General features: G+C 41.9%; 1 protein-coding gene across 1 annotated transcript; it reads right to left on the reverse strand.

The window, feature by feature from the left end:
* Positions 1–724: 724 nt before the first annotated feature.
* Positions 725–14,595, reverse strand: LOC142776171 (antimicrobial peptide microplusin-like). Its single transcript, XM_075879376.1, has 5 exons — positions 14,481–14,595; positions 7,500–7,561; positions 5,079–5,168; positions 2,082–2,108; positions 725–904 (listed from the first exon to the last, which is right to left on the reverse strand). Exons 1-5 carry the CDS (start codon positions 14,554–14,556, stop codon positions 827–829), a joined length of 333 nt encoding a protein of 110 aa, XP_075735491.1. The 5' UTR covers positions 14,557–14,595; the 3' UTR covers positions 725–826.
* Between the last annotated feature and the right edge of the window lie 6,769 nt (positions 14,596–21,364).

The following is a 21,364-nucleotide window of genomic DNA, read 5'->3' on the forward strand; positions in this document are numbered from 1 at the left end:
CACAGGCACGAGAAGGGCTCGTCGTCATAAGCGTATCTCTTTCCGTCGCCCCTCCATTTACCCGTTGTACGCACCAGGAGGTCCTTGACTCGCTGCCGTCACTTCTCAGTCATTTGTCGGGCTAACTGATCCATTCTTCCATTTTAGTTGAGATTGCGCATTGTGGGACTCAGCAATTTCTGTGCCAGATGCCCGTTTATGAATACAGCAGTTTTTTAATAGGCCGCACAAATTACTGCGGCACATGGCACATACCCGCTTGTTGGACTCTGTCGTCGGGGCGAAAATGCTGTAGGCCCGTATGCTCCGATATATGTGCACGTTAAGGAATCCCAGGTGGTAGAAGTTTTTGGAGCCCTTCACTACGGTGTCTTTCATAATCATATGGTGGTTTTGGGACGCTAAACCTCGCATATCAAGCAAAGCAATCAGACTAACTGTCGTCTTTGTGAGTATAGTAGATTATTGGTGAATAGAAGGATTTCCCTACTTTGTGTGGTGCATACCCAGCTTATAAATATGACAGTTTTTTGATACGGGGTGAACAAGTAACGACTTTCTGAACAGCTTTGCTGTTAAAATGTGACTTAGCAGTTGTGGGAGTGTTACGTAAGCGAATCGTATGACTGAAGGTTGTACCCAGGATAGTAAATGAGTATGTGTGGGCATTTCATACAAGTTTGAATTTATTTATACCAGAATAAAAATGCAAACAACTCAGAAGGAATGCGACTGCTCAGATTTAATGGGTGTTATTTCTGTGGTTGCCTACACACGTAGTATACAGTAACTTCCGTTTCTGAAATATTGTATCCGTGGTCGGCTTTCAACGGTGGTTATCTTCATTCTCAGCGTCGGGGTCACATGCGGTGGCAGCATTGTGAATCTCGGTGATTTGATCTTGCTGTAAAAAAAGAGAGGAAACTTATTTTTAGTTATCACTTCACGCTATGCACAAGATATTTGCTACTTCTTATTTTATTCTTGTTGTTAGAAGCACGGAAGGGTGGACTATTGTTTTCTCATTTTGCATAGACTTATTATTGATAAACAACACTGATTTACACGGTAAATACAAAACCCTTTTTCCAGTTCTGAGAAAGGAAATATGGGATAGGTGGCAAGATTTGGTGACGCAATTGATAGGCTTACTAGCAAAAAAGAAACGCGAAGTGAACGTGTCTTGCTTCAGACATGCCGTCAGAATGCTTCACGAACTTGTTTTTTTTTCTTGGGAGGTCAAACACATTTTGAATTTTTATAATAGAAAATGGCGACATATTAGTTACACGTTGCGTCATTTTCTATTATAAAAAAATGGCGACTTATTAGTTAAACGTTGCGTTTGTGAAATTTCCGGAGCCCTCCACTATGGCGTCTCTCATAATCATATGGTGGTTTTGGGACGTTAAACCCGACATATCAATCAATCAATGACGTTGCGTTTGTGGCTGCTCCCGTTATCCGTCGGTACATATCATGTCACATTTTATAAAAACAAGATCAGTGATAAGCCATTCGCATACGGCTTCAAAATATTGCCTCGCGGTGCAAAAAAAAACATTCATTTATTAGCATTTCCCAGTGGCGATGTTCACATTTTTGTGATGGTCAATCTAACCAGCTTTGACATATTTCAGCTTACATTATGGTATGCCGTAATTCCATGTCACCCAGTGCCACCTAAGAGATGAGGTCTGCACGTCATTATCATGATCTGTAGAAGTTTCATATTTGTGCCAATGAATTTATTTTCTCTATTTTGGGAAGACTTTTTCAGTATTTTAGAATCTATCACACGGCTCGAAATAATCATAAGCGCTGACGCATACTGGCTAGATGCACAGAAGGGCTAGGTATAAATCTGCACAAGAGGAATGCGCAACTGGCTACCTGATTACTTTAGGTGTGAACTTAACAGTTCAGTTAATGGTGCGTTTTCGTAAGTAAGTATGACCTCTGATTGAAAGTGAAGCCACAGATTGCCGTAGACGCAAGGTTGAAGGTCACTAACAATGTTTGGTGAACTTTAAAACACAAATGAAAGACAGTTAAGTAGAATAAAAGAAGATGGTACTCACTGTGAAATATTGGGCCATAGCCCCCTCCTGTAAAAAGAACGTTCAGGAAAACTCAAAAACAGTGACACAGTCTCGAACTTTATGGCCAAGATATTGCCACATTCCTTCCCCAAGTTTTGTCATCGCCCTGTTACGTTGTTAGTAATCTTGATCACAAACCACACCTGAAGTCTTCAAGAAGCTTGGGTACTGTAGTCGATCATTTTCTTAAGATCACGCGCACAACACGAACGCTACAGATTATTATGGAACTTGCGTGGTCTCTAGCGATAACGCTGTAATATTCGGTGGCACACGTGTATATGCCGACGCGCTTCACCGTTGCTCAATTGATCGACAGCTGATGCTGTATTCGCTACCACCAGTGCCAGTTTGTGTTGTTGTAGTCTCATCTTCAGTTTCCCGGTCACAAGTTCGGGGAAATAAAAAAGATTCATCTTGCACTTGCCAACTGTTGCCTACGTCGACGTCAAGACAACGTGACATTATGAAGCAGCACCACAAAAATATTCAAAAGTTAAGAGTAATGATGTATATTAAAAAAAGGAAAAGAAGACAACCAGCCATATATATACTGATGATGTATGTATATACGTCGATGATTGAGTGCGATTCGCCCCGCCGGATGGTCTAGTGGCTAAGGTACTCGGCTGCTGTCCCGCAGGTCGCGGGTTGTAATCCCGGCTGCGGCGGCTGCATTTCCGATGGAGGCGGGAATGTTGTAGGCCCGTGTGCTCAGATTTGGGTGCACGTTAAAGAACCCCAGGTGGTCGAAATTTCCGGAGCCCTCCACTACGGCAACTCTCTTAATGATATGGTGGTTTTGGGACGTTAAACCTCACATATCAATCAAATCAATCAAGCTTGAGTGCGATTCATAACGTGTACAGGTCATCTTTTGTTCATTCCATGCAGTGACTAATAATAACATTGATTTGCCAGAACTACTTTCCCGTGAAGCTCCCGAGACCATGAAGTGGTGAAGCTTCAATGTGGCAAATTTAGGTATTTGAAGACAGCCCTTTTAGCACATGAAAAAAATGTAGACTTTGCATCATTATTCTTTTTTCTCTTTCTTGTTTTGTTGATTACACTTGAGAAATTGAATTATGGCAATATCTCCCACATGAGTCGATACACACAAAAGTTGTCATCATCGTGAAAGAGCTTGTTTTCTGGTTAGTCTGCCGCGGTGGTGTAGCGGTTAGGGGCGCGGTTGCGGACGCGAAAGTCGTACGTTCCATCCCGGCTGCGGTGGTCGAATTTTCCATTGAGACGAAACAGCAGAGTCTTGTGTAATCTGCGAGCTCAGTGCACGTTCAACAACATCAAATGGTCCAAAATTGCTGAAGCCTTTTCCTATACGGCGTCCCTCATAATAATACCATGGTTATAGCGTGTAAAACCTTAGCTATTTTATTATTACTATTCAGTTTTAGCTTAATCTGCTAAAGTTTTATATTAGTGCCACTACTTATTTATGGCACCCCTAATAACTAAGCGAACCCGGGTGCAGTGCAACAATCTAGATACCATGTCGACACTGGCACTCAACTGGAAAATAAATGCGGTGGTATCAGTTGTGGACCACAGAGGAAGAATATCAATTCTTTTTTTATGACATAATCACGAGACTTTTACATAGTGTCACTTTACGATTCCGATTAGGCGAAGAACGGCGCAACGCTCAGTAATTTCTGCCATGGGTGGACTGCGCAGCCTACGTCTCACCATCGTCTTACACAGGCAGGTGGTTCGTTTAAAATAAACTGAATAAAATGTTAAAACTAGGCCCACGCCCCAAATAAAAAATAATAGAACGTATTAATCTGCTGGGTCTGAGACAAAAAAAGCCCGGTGTCCTTTAATTGCGAAGCATTTCTTAGTGAACTTGGGCGGCTTTGACCGTATCTATCTATCTATCTATCTATCTATCTATCTATCTATCTATCTATCTATCTATCTATCTATCTATCTATCTATCTATCTATCTATCTATCTATCTATCTATCCGCCTACGATTTTTAGCTCTACTGGCCATTTCGATAATGAGATCTATACCAAAATTGGTATGACATAACATGACTGTATGACAAGCATAAGTGACTAGCCATAACATGAAAATCATGACATGTTTGTCAGAAATGTCATGATTTAAATGTCATAGTCTTGCTTCTCCTGAGGTGGTTTCGGTCAGATGACATATCGCAAGACTGGTTTGGTATAACATAATTGCATGACGAACATAAGTCGCAAGCCCGCACGTGGGAACCATGACAAGCATGTCGTGCAAGTCACGACTACGCGCCACGCTCACGGTACGCTCACGGTCGTTGTAGCTAGCTTCACGTATACCAACTTTGGTATTACGTGATATTAATGGATGACGAAGGTATATGATGGTGAAAACATGACAATCATAACATGCCTGTCATCTAAGAACATGACTACCTGCCACGCTCATTATGCACTCGTGGTCGTTTCGTCAGCTTTACTTATACCAAATGCGGTGTTACGTGAGATGAATGGATGATGAAGGTGTATGACTGCAGCAAACATGACAATCACGACATGATTGCTCTCATAATATTTTTCTTTCAGTATAGAAATGATTGCAAATCACACCAAACACATGCTGATACTAGATTTGATCATGTTTCACAAATTTTACTTAGAAGTAATTTTTGAGAAAACAAAACAAATTATTTATTTCACATGCCCACTCGTTGCATGCCCATACTGCCTAATACTTACAAAACTTGTATCCCTAGCGAGCGACGCACACAAGAGTGTGCGTCGCTCGCTAGGGATACAAGTTCGCTCGCTAGGGATACCATACATCGCTAGGGATACCATACCAGTCGCTCGCTAGGGATACCATACATTTCAGAAAACCACCTTCTTGATTTACGTGAGCAGACAGTATTGCGCGCCTTATATTTATGATTTCACTTGTTTCGAACACGTGTTCCTTTCTAACTGACTACAGGTACTCACGAGGTCTCCTCCTTCACACAGCTTTCGGATAACGCAGCTTCTGTCCTCGCAGCCGAGGTACTGCTGAGCTGTGTCGAAGCTATTGTTGGCCTGCAGGACAGAATAAATGAAATCATTTCCAGGGAAGAGTGTTTTATTACACATTTTGGTGTAATAAAACACTCTTAAACATTGTTCCAGATGATTATTAGGCCAATATGTAATAAGTAATGGGCCAATAAAAATTTGAAGATTCTTTAGAAACGTGTGTGCGTCCACTACATGCAGTAGAAAAAAAAGGTGCATTACATGGAGGCTACACGAAAGCCTGTCGGTAATTTTTGTAATGCAGAATTCAACTTTTAAAGACACATATTAGGTCTCGTACGTGTTGAGCAAGGCAGATGCGATGCTCTGGGTCACATAAACTTCAAAGAAAAACTAATTTTGCAACACATAGATATTTTGCTCTCCCACTCATTTCGTAGAGCTGGATATTTACCTTTCCATTGAATAACTATTTTGTTCCTTGAGCACATTATTTTTACAGTAACACAGTACGAGTACAAACATTTATGCTATTTTGAGCGATATCATCAAGGGAAACGAAATTATTCCGAACATAATGTATGCTAAATTCTGTAGAGACGAGAGCAGAAAGAATAAATGAGCTGTTTTGTGAAATCTACACGCAAAGTCATCCGCAGAACATGGCACTATTTATGGGAACTCGCAGCTCGTGTCAAAGCAACGAAGCAACGAGGTAATTAGCGGGCGGACATTTGATCCCGCATCGCATTTCGATGGAGGTGAAATGGAAGAGGCCCGTGTACTCTGCGATGTGAGTGCACGTTAAAGAACACCAAACGGTCGAAATTTCTGTAGTCCTCCACTAAAGTGCCTCTCATAATGATAGCGTCGTTTGGGACGTAAAACCATTATTATTATTATTATTATTATTATTATTATTATTATTATTATTATTATTATTATTATTATTATTATTATTATTATTATTATTTATCTCCTCTCATGCAAGCGACAAAGGATTAGGAATGCATTATTATTTCTTATATCAGCTTGTTGTTATGGCGCAGTGGTACCCAGAAATACGGGGCCGATCCAAACGAAATGTTTTGGTTTGCACATGGCAGACGGCATGTAGAAATTAACGTTGGTAACCCACTGTCAATGCGGAACTTCCTCTGCTCCTTTACCAATACGACTCTTCAATGTATCCAGCAGTCTACCCGAAAAGATTCATTTAGAAAGAGCTGGGGAATGTGCAGAGAGACCATCGGATCAGTTGTATTGGTCACGTATCTCACTTGCGTAAAGGTCATTGCTGAAGACAGGCGCAGACAGCTAATTTCATTTTTGCGCAGCGAACAAGACAGCACTCGAAACAGAACACTGGACAAATACTGGTATCATGTCCAATGTTCTCTCTGAGGTGTTGTCTTACTGTGTGCTGCCCAAGAATAAAAATGTGGAAAGTAACCTGAATTTGGGTTATGCTACCGTGTAATTTTGTTCGTATATGCCCACGCGGCCATCTGCACAAGGTGGGCGGTTAGGATTTTCAATGGGGCTGGCAAGTTACCAGGTTGAGTCAACTGAAACTTGCGTTCATTTACGCCAATAAAATGCGGACTTCAGTGCCTATGGTATATGGCGTGACTTTCAAATCTTCAAAAGATTGCACGCACATCTACAACAGAGTCTCTATAGAAAAACTAACCAGCCCTGCTTGGCGGACACCGATAAAACAGCGAAGCTGGTGGTCGTCCCTTTTTCAGGCTATCGCATTTCTATGTTTTGCAAGTCTTTCAGGTGCGTTGTATCACAACATGCTCTTTGTTGAACATGCTTTGTTAAGCTTTGAGGTAGTAACACAGGCACCAATTTTCAAAACCACGAAGTACGACGTGAGAGTCGTGTGACAGTTGTTACGTGCACGCCATTTGTTGGGCTAACTATTCCCATCTTTTTTATAGTAAAATTTGTGTGTAGCGGCATTTACCCAGTTCCTGTGGCACGTATGCATTTTTAATGATGACAGTTTCCCGATTGATCACACTTATTACTGTGACACTTACCCATTTGTTGAACGAACGGTTGCCTTCATTTTTAGAGGACCACTGGTGAGAAGTGCGATCAACTTGTCGCCTATGGCGCATACCTATTTATGATGCCTGCCAGCGTTACCGAGCATTCCGGACATGAAACTTCGGCTAAGAACCGCTTCACTGTTAAGATTTCACATTTATTGTCATTTCTCTTTGACACTGTGGTTTTTGTCATAAGTTGGCAACTACAAACTTGCAGGTGGAAGTCGAATATTTAGTTTCCCGCTTTATGTGTCTCTTCACCTGAGGCTTTCCCATTTCACAGTGTGCTGCTGAGATTTCATTTCAATAAATGTGCAGGAAGTCACGTTACCGCTTGTGAAATGATGCTCTGAATGCATTCGAGTTCACTCTTCAACTGCTCGTCATTCTTTCCTGCGTAAAAAAACAACAAAACGGCATTATCGGACAGGCACTGCCAACGTCGTTTGAATAATTCATTTTTGTCGACATCGCAAAGGTATAGTCTATAGTTCTCGTCACTTTTTGTCATCGATCTTTTTTGCTTGATATGTAAATCCCGTATCCTCATAAACACGTTCCATTTCTAGTGTTATTCTCAGTGGTTCACGTCAAAAAGATTGTGAAATTTGTCACCGTATTCTTTTTTTACCGAACATTCTTGAAGATGTGCCAGTTGGAGATAATTGGTAGTCCAGCATTTTTATACTAACGAAAATCATTCTTGACTGCGAATAGATTTCTGAACAAAAGCATTTTCAAGCTTTAGCCGATGTCGTGATAAACCACGCCAACCAATGTTTTTTTTAAACAGCTCAAAAGAGATCGCTAAGGGTACAGTTAGAATGTGAATGCTGATCATTCACACATAAAAAAAAAGATTGTATAAACCAACATCTCAGTGCTTGTGAAAGTTTATCAAGATGACCCTGCACATTCACCTAAAGAGTACGATTTATTATTTCTTTTGTTTGCCGTTCAGAAAGACGATAATATGAGGCAACGACAGCCATATTACGGAACTGAAATTCTTGAAATATAACGAAATAATAACGCATGTAATATGGTCAAACTTCAAAACAGAGAAGCATTGAAGCAACAAAAACATCGTTGTATCGCGAATTTGTTAAGCTTGAACTATAGGAAATTTTAGTCATAAAAATATCCCTCTACAGCTTCCTCAGTTATGTCCGGGGCATGATGTAAGAATATACAAGAGGAGTTAAGCAAGATGGCTTGAGCTTCTCGGGCACCCGAGTTCACTCCGAGTTTGCCGCAGGCGGTGATGGCATGAAGATGGTGCGGATACCTAGGGAGCAGCATTACGTAAAGCAATTGCAGAAACGTGCCGGTGCATCACAAGCACATTCGCCGTATTTGATGCGGTTCACCAAAGAATGACAGAGAACAAGGGTGATCTATCTGTAATTCTTCTAGTCCTTGTAATCTCCTTTCTTTTGTATTAAGGTGATGTTACCATTCTTCCAAGATTCCGGCATACTTTCCCCGTGAGGGGACACTTCGTAAACAGGGTGGCTAGCTTGATAACACAATCTCTCCTCTATCTTTCAGCAGATCTGATGTTACCCGATCCTAACCAGCGGCTTTGTCTCTTTGCAGCTCTCCAACGCTTTTATGACTTCTTCTCTCATTACTGGTGGGATGTCATCTGGGTTACTGCAAGTTTTTACATTATGGTGGTAGTTGTCCCAGCTACTGTATTGATCTCTGTGAAGCGCCTCCGCTATTTTAACTATCCTGTCCGTATGGGTGGTTACATTGACTTCCTTGTCTTTCAGTGTATAGATCTGGTTTTTGGCTATCACAAGTTCCCTCTTGAATGTTTTGAGGTTTCCACCGTTATTTAGAGCATGTTCAATTCTCTCCAGAATATACCTTCTGGCATGGTATACCTTACGCTTAGTGATCAAATTCTAAAGCTCTGCCAGTTCTATTTTGTCTGTTGTGTTTGAGGCTTTCATGCTTTGACGTTTCTTAATGATATTCTTCGCCCTCTGGGACAGCTTGCCAGTGTCCTGTATAGCTGCCATACGCCCAACTTCCACTGCACACTCCGTAATAATACTCGTCAGTTTATCATTTATTGCGTCAACGTTAAGGCTGGTTTTCTCGATAAGAGTCGAGTTTCTGTGACGAAGCGAGACTTTGAATTCCTGCAATTTCCCTCTCAGTGGTAGCTAATTGATTGGCTTCTCATGTATCAATCAGTTTCTGTTGTTCTTTCTTCAAGTCTAGGTGAATTCTAGACCCTATACTATTCTGTGGCCCCTGCATCATACCTTGCCAAGCACTTCCACATTCTGCGCAACGCCTAGGCGTGCACTCAGTTTAAAATCTATTTAGGTCTTACTTTCGCCATTAAGGCTCCTCCCTGTCTACTTACGGTTCCCTCATTTTCGGTAGAAGGTATTCAAAAATTGTAAATTATTCCGTTCTGTGAATTCTACAAATAACTCTCCTCTGGTATTTATTTTACCGAGATTTTATCTCCTACTGCCTGGCCTACAGCCAGCTTCTTCCCTACAATTTAACTAAAGTCGCGCATTAGTATAACATACTGTGTTTTTATCCTTTTCATTGCCGATTCCACGTCCTCATAGAAGCTTTCAACGAGCGCGTCATCATGGCTGGATGTTGGTGCGTAAGCATGTAACCGCTTCATTTGTACCTCTTAATGACTTTAATTACGATACCTAAAACCCTTTCATTATTGCTATAGTATTCTTCTATGTTAACAGCTATATTTCTGTGGATAAGAAACAACACGCCGACTTCTCTTCTGTAAGCCATGCCACGATAGCAAAGGACATGCCCATTCTGTAGCACTGTAAAGGCCTCATTGGTTCTCCTAACCTCACTGAGCCCTATCACACCCCATTTAACACTCTATAGCTCCTAGAATAGTGCAGCTAGACTTGCCTCACTAGATGAGGTTCTAACGAAAAACGTTGCCAAGTTCAGGTTCCAATGGCAGCCTACCGGGACCCAGAGATCCTTAGCACACTGTATACAAGCTATTTGCAAAGGTAATTGCTCACCGAATTGAGACAACATTAGAATTAAATCAACCAAAGGAACAAACAGCATTTCGAACAGGCTACTGAACAATCGACCATATTCATACTATCAAGCAGGTAATAGAAACAAATGCTCAGAATACAGCGTACCTCAATACATACTCTTTAGGAGAACGCAATAGAGTCAGTAGAATTATCAGCATTCATGCATACACTGCAGAATCATGGCGGCGACAATGCATAGATTAAGATCCAGAAAAAATCTACAGAAGATCAACTGCTACCATAGTTCCCCATAAAGAAAGCGACAGAATACCAATCAAGTAAGGTTTAAGAGAACGGGATACAATCTCCCCAATGCTATTTCCCGCGTGCCTACAGAAGGTTTTCAGAAGCCTATAACGGGAACAGTTAGGGAGGGTTATTGGAGAGTAACCTGCGTTTCATCGATGACATTGCATTGCTGAGTAACTCAGGGAACGAATTTCAACTTATGATTACAGAGTTAGACAAGAGCAGAAAGGTGGGTCTTAAAATAATCTACAGAAAACAAACGTAATGTACAACAACCTCGCAAGAGAGCAGCGCTTTGAGATAGGTAATAGCGCACTTCAAGTTGTAAAAGACAAGGTCTACCTAGGGCATGTAATAACCGCGGAGCCGAACCATCAGATTCAATTAACTACAAGATTAAGAATGGGGTAGAGCACATTTGGCAAGCACTCTCTAATTATAACAGATATATTGCCACTATCCTCCAAGAGGAAGGTATATAACAGCTGTGTCTTGCCGGTACTTAGCTACGGAGCAGAAACCTGGAGACTTACAAAGAGGGTTCAGCTTAAATTGAGGACGACGCAGCGAGCAATGGAAAGAAAAATGGTAGGTGTAACCTTAAGAGACAAGAAGAGAGCAGAGTGAATTAGGGAACAAACGGGGGTTAAGGATATCACAGTTGAAATCAAGAAGAGGAAATGGACACGGGCCGGGCATGTAGCGCGTAGACAGGAATGGACACGGGCTGGGCATGTAGTGTGTAGACAGGATAACTACTGGTCTTTAAGGGTAACTAACTGGATTCCCAAAAAAGGCAAGCGGGTTAGGGGGTGACATAAGAATGGGTGGGCAAATGAGATTAAGAAGTTTGCGGGTATAAATTGGCAGCAGGAAGCCCAGGACCGAGTTAACTGGCGGAACATGGGAGAGGCCTTTGTTCTGCAGTGGACGTAGTCTGGCTGATGATGATGATGATGATGATGATGATGATGATGATGACTAAGGAACACTACGAGCGAACGCGTCAGCGCTCTCACCTAGCAAACGCGTAAACAGTGCAGCACCAACACAGTGCAGTGTCCCAATATCTCTTTTGCCACTGAACGTCGCTCCTCCCACAGGCGTGCTCGCGTGCGTTTGCCCTCTTTACGGCGAGTTTTTCCATTCCACCTGCAGTATGGAAATTTCTTCTCTCAAAGCAAAAAGTGCGCACACTTAGCACTCTCATGCAGCTCGTTTCGCTTCTATCCAATATTACAGATAAATACATCGACAGGTCACTGCTGTTTGCACGTGTGAAGATTTTGTAAAGTAACGAACCGGTATAAGCAATGTCTTTACAAACAAGTAAATAGTAACCACGCATTATCACCACGAATGCCACCAGGGGTGCTTGCCGAACATCGCAGCCTAATGGTGATGTAATGTTTCATTGCCCCGCCGTGGTGAGCTAGTGGCTAATTGATTGATTGATATGTGGGGTTTGACGTCCCAACACCACCACATGATTACGAAAGACGCCGTAGTAGAAAGCTCCAGATATATCGACCACCTGGGGTTCATTAACGTGCGCCCAAATCTAAACAAACGGGCCTACATCATTTCCGCCTCCATCGGAAATGCAGCCGCCGCAGCCGGGATTCGATCCCTCGACCTGCGGGTCAGCAGCCGAGCACCTTAGCCACTATGGCAGGGCACTACTTATGCAAGACTAGTGCCATCAGATGAGCTCGGTCTCAGTTCGATCGGCGCGCTTAGGAATGAGGAGCGCATCCGTACTCTCTCAATTATGATGGCAAAATTACCTATATCTAGTTCAACATGTTAATGAATAGTTCTGTCTAAACAGGAAATGTATGAATTACCGCAGCACTAACAAACTCGGGTTTTTTAATGTTGTGTTTATTAACAAGATCATAGCGTGGAGCTATTTAGCATACTTCAAGTTAGCACGCTCTTCGTGAGTAACGTCTTCATCAGCTTGATTTTACTTTGCGTGCTCCTAATGAAAGTCATGCTAGTTAACATGGTCCTGATGAGCTTGTTATCAGCTTTACACGGCTTCATCAGCACAGGCTCAGTAAGATATAACTTGATTAGCTCGGTCTCTGCTTGACTTGACCTAATTATTAGCTTGGTCACAGCATGTCTTTGCCAATTTTATACTTAGCTAAAGAGCCCAGCCAATTAGCTAATCAGCAAGAAAGCGAGCGCTAGGAAGCATGTGGCCAGGAAGCGAGCGGATGATGAAGAAAACAAAAACAAAAAGGACGTGCCAACCGAGCAATGCGCTAGAATGTACAGGCTTTCCATGATAATTGAACACGTGGCCTCGTTGATTATCTCTGGCCACAGTGTGTTAAGACACTAGGTCGGAACTAATCTCAGAGGCCACAGTGTTGAATATTCTAGTTCTTAATGGAGGTATTAAACATTTCAAATAAATTTCATAGGTCTATGCCTCTAAAACACATTTTATTAAGAGTTTCTGACAGTTGCATGTGTGCACTTCTGCCCTATAGGTGGAACGACAAGCATATGAAAGATGCCTCTGATTTGGAAACACCACCCGAATTTGTAGACCACCTTTGAAGTGACACCGCGTTTCATCGACACGAAAGGAGCGCAGGGTTTGCTCAGGGAGATATTTGATGCTTTGGTACTTTTAGCTATAGTTCAAAAGAGGGCGTCACCAGAGCGCAGAAAGATCTCGAGTTTAGCCAAACTCGGGTTATGCTGCATATCTACCATAGACAGGTGCTGACACTCTCTCCTGAATGCGTGGAAAACCGCAATCGTCCCGCGTAATATTATGTACGGGCCGTCCTCAGTTCTCTGACAGCTCATAAACGGTGCATTTTCAGACGGCGCCACGAAGAGCGGGGTCAGATGTCTCGGCAGCAATGCGGAAGCTGCTGATTCTGCGTCTTCCTGCTGGCATGAATGGTCGCGCTGTTTTGAAGCCAGACTACATAGCTCGCGTGATTATCTATTGACAATGTTTACATCAAATTTATGATAGGTGTCGCAAATGGGCAGAACGTGTTTTGTACCCAACTGCTGTTCTAACTACCGGACTTGTGCGGAGCGTGCTTGTGCCTCTCTTCTGCACCGCGCTGCTCGAGCAGTACCGCGGTGCAATTTCCAGTGCTGCAGACCAAACTGTAATGCCTACCAAACATGTTCACGCTGAGCGTTTCGACTGCATGTCACGGGGAGTATAAAAGAAGGGTACATCTTGACGCGCTCAAGAGGCCCGTTTTCCTAAATATCTCCCACCATTAAATAAACCTAAAAAGCCCCCCCCCCCTCCCCCCGCTGTAGCAGAGACCTTCTTCAACCACCCAAACGATTACAGGAAGTAGATATGACTGACGCTGTCGTGTCGATGTTGATAATATTATATAATAATTTTGGTGATCATGTCACCGCGATTGTGTCTATATTTATATATAAAATATAACAATATTCCTATGTCGGGATAATATTTCACAATGCAGAAATATTAATAGTAATTGCGTAGATTTACACACCCCAACCATGGTTTGATTATGAAAGACACAGTATGTGGAGGGCTCCTGACTAATTTTGATCATCTGAAGTCGTTTGAAATGCACCCACATCTTAAGTGCATCATGGCGTTCTCGCTGCTTGTACGTTTCATGCAAATGGACGGGTACAGGTGACTTTTCTCGTCCTGGCCAAATATCACTGAAATTTTGAAAAATTATTTTACAAACACCCCCACGCTCCATTTATATTTTCAATATAGGCGATAAATTGTCAAGTTGAGACAGTGTGACAAAATTGCTTTGGTAAAGAGCTGATTAAATACAGAGATAACTTTTCAAATAACATCGAAAAAAATAGAAATAATTCCTTACATATAGCATTTGGTTAAATGGAGGTTCATTACGACTAATTTCCAATACAGAGGCAGTTCGGCTTCTAGTCTGTCGCACTTTTACGATAGTGTACGTTTAGCATGTTTAATGCATGTATCGATCTCCGATACTCACCACAGAGTTCGAGGTGGTGAGCGAAGCTCACAGTAGCAACAGTGAAGAGCATGGCGCAGACCAAAAACGTCCTCATGATTACAACTTCGTTCTGCACAACAGAAACTGCTGTGCGGTGCTGCTGTGCAGATTGTTAGGTCTTTTATACAATCCAAATGTTTTCCAGTTTCAAGAAGCTGGATATACAGAATGCGTGAAAAAGACAGTGCATAAAAAAAAACCTATGAAGCTGTTTGGTGGGGTATCATGTGTCATGTATCACCCTCACGTATGATGTATGACCCTATTAATTTTTCTCAGAGAAAACTGACGCATCGTGGGTTGGAACGAGCATCCGCTGCACCTTCAGGTGGCCCACGCACGGTAAAAAAAAGCAAGAGAAAAAAACAAACAAAAAAAAATAGTACGAATCACTTACGACCGCAAAAGCTTGAGTGCTCGTTCTTTCTATAGTGATTCTAGTGCCACGATTTCTTGAATTGAGTGCTCATATGTTGCTTTCTCCGTCTGCAAGGATTGCCGCTTCTAAGCCAATGGCACGCGCACCTGTTAATTGTGACGTCGCCGGAAGTTGAAATAACATATTTTTCACGTTATTTCCCCGTCATAAATAACTCGTATGTCTTGGTTTGTATATGGTATTTTGTTTCGAACAACGTGACACTTCCTGCAGGCTTATGATAATGACGTGGCAGTGCGAACCCTTTGGCCACGTCACTGATGTTAAGCAGCACCGATGGTGCCTGACTTGGTTGTGTTAATAAATTAATAGCTAAATAAATAATTGAATTGCACCACACAATGCCAAAGTTCAAAGTTGTTCCCACTATTACTCTTTTTTTTCGCAAATTCACCATTCAGCAAGCGATAACTTATCCAACGTGTCCCTTACTGAGCCCTTCATTGTTGCTGAGAAGAGCAGCAAATAAACAAATGCGTTATGTTATTATTATCTCTGCTCTTAGGTCCAGTTTGTTTCTTATTTACCAGACGAGGATGTTCCAGAAGTAACCTCAGTGGCTGCGCCATTGTGCTGGCGAGAACGATGGTTGGATGTCCTGCTGCAATCTGTAGGGAGAGAAATGCAACTACGATTATGTATCGCGATTTAGTCGCACGCTAATGACCAATATGTATGCAGTAAGCACCAATATTGAGCTCTTTGCCATGTTCCCCTGTCATGACTTCTGCATTGTATTTTGTAGGTAAAAAAACTTCATCTATATAGAATGCATTTCCTAAAAATGGATCTCAAAAAACGTATCGAACACCTCACATTTATTGTTTTTTTTTTTCAAAAAGCTTATTTAACAGATAGAGAGTGCTCGTTTGGAAGTAAAAGATGAGGATCTGAAGTTCCTACTTCAGCCTCCATTTTGTATATTATTCTACAGCTAGAAATACCGAAAAATATCTCACGTATATTATTAGTCAAAATTGAAACTGCATGCATACATAATTTTTGTTCAACAGACAGTAGGAGTACAGAAGTACACCCTGTGATAGTTCACAATGGGGAAAGCTATCGGAATATTTGCCAATTTTGCCAGTTCATGCTGTCTGACCGAAATTAAAAAAACATTATTTTAGCATTTTTGATGAATGATGATTTTGTCGGTACGAATCACAAAAACTAAACATAGATCAACGTGTTCTCTAGGACAGGCTCAGAGCGGCAAAATAAACTCATATATCAATGTTCTCTGATGTTCTATGCAACGAGAAAAAATTGTGAAAGGACTTCTTTTTCGGGCAGAAAAGAAAGCGCCGAAATATATTGCTGCAGGAGCTCGTTCCTAATCCGTTAAAGTTCATTTTAATGCACACAAATATATAAAGGATGAAATTTTCATTACTTCTGATAAGATCTGTGTGCTATTATTTGAAGCGAAATGATAAAAAGTTGCAAAATTATTCGTTAGCTTTATGCTAACCCTGCTGACAAAGTCTCGTTAGAGTTTATTGCTTACAAAACTATTATTCACTTTAACGTTGTACTATGTTAAAAATATTCTGAATATGTTTAAATATAACAGTGTTATTCTCCATGAGGCTGGCACTTTATTGTTCTCGCAGACGAAGATATCTGTGTCTGGAAGACAATATTTCAATTTTTCTCTACAATAGAAAACGGTAACTTAGTTGAAATAACAAACTGCGATTTAAACCTTGAGAAAATTGTCGACTCAAGCAGGTGCACCTCAGACTTGAGCCTCCGTGATATCACAAAGAAGCCAACACTTGAAGCTGCTCTGCTTATGATATCATTCAAGTCTATTGCGCACTTTCGAAAAGAATGCCTGGCATGCCAAATAATAATGAGACATTTTCTCAGCAAAGCGGCTTTACTAATTCTTCGTCGTTGCTTATTTGTCAGAAATACAACAAATTTGATTTAACTGTGGATCGCACACCTATATGTCTTTGTGCTGCGACAAACGCAGTTACTCCGAATGTGCTGAGAGGTCGTCGAGACGCCAGTCATAATTCAGAATATTGTCAGTTCTTCCGATGCAAAAAGTAAGCATTTCAGAAGAACAAAACACTTATAGGGTCATATCAATGAAATACCATAGGATGTTGAGTCTGGCGTGTCCAGAATAGAAGTGTTTTTAAACTTTGGTTCCATAGTTCTAACATGCCATCCCTACATGCATGAATTGTGATTAAGTGCAAGCAGACAAGTACGTAGAAGGGGACTGACATGGACAGAATGTCACATCCTTTCTACGCACTTGTCTGTCCACGCTTACTAACAATTCACGGATGCAAACCAGCTAGCCCACCCACGTGCTTTGCTATGTTCATTCGTTTCCCTACACCCATAAACTTGTAGCAAAATTATCTTCATCTTTTCTCGTGGTGTCTTTCTGGCTAATTTCAGCATGCTTGCATTCAGTTATTTTTTTATTGATTTGAACTATGTGATTAATTATTTCTTACCCTTTATTTCTCTGAACTAATGTCTGAGGCAGCCGATCTGAGAAAATAATCATCCGTTATATTAAAAAGGAACGTAACGTGTTTTCAGTCATGAATAAAGTGCTCAAATTTATTGAAAGTTTGAATGAAATTGAGCACTTATACTTATTTTCAATTCTTTATGGGCAAAAGGTAAGCGTCTCTTCTTAATTTCTAAAACACCTCAGTAAAGACATTTGTACCTTCATGGCGAATTTACTTTTCTTTAAACATTGCATAAATTGTGTGGCCCAACTGTGAAAAAAAGTTATGTCTCTCTATGCAGTGTTCCAGCAAGGTTGTTTCTCTTTGGAAGTCGATCGGCATGACATTTCGCGGAAATGTTGATTCATAAATGAGACTCCCTTTGAGACGCCATTGACCACTGGAAGTTTGCTTCATATATATATATATATATATATATATATATATATATATATATATATATATATATATATATATAATAGATAGATACTGACTGAAGCCAATTCAAATATTCTAATACCTCGGCATTAAATATGCTACAAATGCTGATTATATTTGTGGAGGCAAAGGTCCAGCCCCGATGTGTCACTGATTCTATGTAGGACCCTTTCGAAACGTGCCGGATGTTTAGGGTGAAGCTACTCGTAGAAAAAGCATTGACATAAAAAAACTATCATCTCATGTGAATTCCTAGTATTGCTCGCGTGCGACACCGAGTTCATCCTGCCTCAAAGCTGTGTTGCAGCCTGGTTTTGAAATTTCAAACTTGTATCGGAGCACACGTGCAAAGTAAGCACATGTGCGCTTTTTCATCATGGGAATAGCAAATTTCAATGTCTACTGTGATTTCTCGTCAGTGTTTTTTTTTTTTGCAGAGCAGCCTGGAAAAAACATTAAGAGGGAGCATTAGCTTGTGGAGTTTTAAATTCACGGGAGCTTCTGCTCTTTGTGGTCTATAAAGCACATATGTAGAATGTGGTGTGGAACATTTTCTTCGTTGCCTTTTAATGTTTATACAACTTACAAAAAATTAAGGATTCTAAAAACGTATGCGCCGTTAGATATATGACCCAAACTATATGGTAAACTTACAAAGAGGGTTCAGCTTAAATTGAGGATGACGCTGCGAGCAATGGAAAGGAAAATGGTAGGTGTGAACTTGAGACAAAAAGAGAGCAGAGTGAATCAGGGAACAAACCAAGGTTAATGATATCATAGTTGAAATCAAGAAGAGGAAATGGACATGGGCCGGGCATGTATCGCGTAGACGGGATAAGCGCTGGTCATTAAGGGTAACAACTGGATTCCCAGAGAAGGCAAGCGGGTTCGGGGGAGATAGAAAGTTAGGTGGGCAGATGAGATTAAGAAGTTCTTGGGTACTAGATGGCAGCAGCAAGCACAGGACCGAGTTGACTGGCGGAACATGGGAGAGGCTTTTGTCCTTCAGTGGACGCAGTCAGACGGGTGGTGGTGATGATAATGATGATGATATAGCGAAAAACGACTTGTGAAAAAAGAAGTCGGTTCAATTCACTATTATCGCATCCAACGAATGAAGAACTTGCATGAAGAACCAATTTAAGTTGAGTTACCTTATTTCCGTTACTTCAAGCTCTTTTTTCTTTTAACTGCAATATACCCTTTCTGTTAAGGCATCGTATTTGGGTTAATATATGCACATGTAATAGGATTGCGCCGTTAGGCCACTGTTGTGTATGCAGTGAAGTAATGTCTTGTGAAATATGTTGCTGTGCGTCCAGCTGTTATAACTGGTCACGCCACTGTAGCGAGTGGATGCTCGAGGTCCGCAGTCTTGCCTTACTTATACAGGATCGCACCGCTGGACAGTTGTATAGGTAATTCTCATAGCATTGCTCACTCAAACAATATTTTACAGCGAAAGCTGATGAGAGATTACAAGAAGGGTCGCGTTTGCCGTAGTTGTCCGCCGCCACCACTGGTGTCAGTCACCACTATCGCACAAAGTAAGAAAAAAAAAACATGGCTGATTCATCCGTCTTAAAAATCCATATACCGTAACATGAAAGTGAAACGAGTCTTCATAGAAGTAGGGCTTATTTTGCAGTGGTATATATGATAGTTTGTACTATTTTTATTGGCGTTTCGCAGCTGTAGCACTGCTTAACTTGGACACAGCCAAGTTGGCACCTATAGTGGCACGTCTCCATGGTAAGGACTACCATCCATGTTCGTGGTTTAACCGTTGTGGTAACTGAAGCTTGTAGCACATGTTTGAAAATAACGTATCGTTAATCGCACACAAAGATGACACCGACAAGCACACAATAAACACAGCTACTCAATACGTGCGTCTTCAAAGGTTGTCGGTGTGCGCTTCTGAAACCTGCGCCAGCGTTCACGCTACTGTGCTTCTGCAACGCGAGACAAAGAGCTTCGCTCTTAAGCCGCGCGTTTTTGGTTCTGCTGGCCTCAATTTCGTTCCACCAAAGCATGAAATTTGGCCATCGACATCGTCACCTTGCTGCAGTGCTTACTGCAGCAGTACTGCAGAAGTTTTATTAAAGAAGCCGGTGCTATCACTTTCAAAGTAGTCGGCGGGAAAACATCGTTTGCGCACGTGGAAGCTGCACGATTTCAACAACAAGCTGTCAAGCGCTAACACGAAGCGAAAGACAAAGAACATTATTGCGTCGGCGACTCTCCAATGCTTGCCCCGCCGCGGTGGTCTAGTGGCTAAGGTACTCGGCTGCTGACTCGCAGATCGCGGGTTCAAATCCCGGCTGCGGCGGCTGCATTTCCGATGGAGGCGGAAATGTTGTAGGCTCGTGTACTCAGATTTGGGTGCACGTTAAAGAACCCCAGGTGGTCAAAATTTCCGGAGCCCTCCACTACGGCGTCTCTCATAATGGTGGTTTTGGGACGTTAAACCCCACAAATAATCTAATCGACTATCCTATGCTCGCTCGGTCAGGGTTTTTCCCTACTACGAGATGTTTTAGTCACGGCCTCCATGATGGCCTCCAAGACTGCACGCCAGCGTGCCATGCTTTAATAACTGCGTCATACCGCATTACTTTTCCTGAGCCCTCACAGACGGCGGCACCACCCCACTTTGCCAACAGTAAGCACGGAGCGAGAGGATGCATGAACGATATAAGGCGCGTTCGAACGTATACCTTCGCAAATGCCTCAGTAGCTCAGTTGGAAGAGAACTGGGTGCCTTTAATCCTTTCTTAAAGGGTTGGAGGCTCCACACTCGGTGGGAGAACTCGTCCTTGAATGATCTTTACGCATTCGGGAGCGGTAATGTTATAACGTCTCATCCGTTACGGAAGTAACGTCACTGAAGTGTTGGTGGACCCATAAATAAAACACTTTCTTGTTAAAAAGTCTGGGTAAAAACACTAAAGACATGATGGAATTCAAACCTGAGTCCTCTCCTTGCCAACCCAAGGTTCTACCACTGAGTGAAGCCTGTGCTTCAAACTTCGCTCTAAAGTGACGCTAGGCACGATTGATATCGGCAAAGCATTTGCGTAAATAAAAGTAGTAAAACGTTTTAAAATAACCAAAGAAGAACCAGGCGTCACGCAATGCGAATCGAGAAACAAGCGGGACTTGCGAAACAAGTGGGAATGCCCCACTTGTTTAGTGGTAGTGTCGCACCCCACTGCTATAGCGTCAGGCATAACTTTCATCGTTGTCAGCCACAGCATTAAAAATTGCAACAAAATTCCTTCAAGTGTGTAGCGAGTACCACGCTTCTTTAAAGAATGAAGAAAGATGGAACAGTGAATGCCTGCCTACTACAGAAAAATTATGACGATTTGTGGCGTGGTGGGTACCCTGCAAGTGTTCTTGCAGCAGTTACCCAAGGTGTACGTGTTTAAATAAGGCTTGAGAGGCGGCTCCTACAGCTTTCGCTGTGACTGTACTGAGCGTTCCACGCAGGTCTG

Source organism: Rhipicephalus microplus, chromosome X (genome assembly GCF_043290135.1).
Source record: "Rhipicephalus microplus isolate Deutch F79 chromosome X, USDA_Rmic, whole genome shotgun sequence".
NCBI lineage: Eukaryota > Metazoa > Arthropoda > Arachnida > Ixodida > Ixodidae > Rhipicephalus > Rhipicephalus microplus.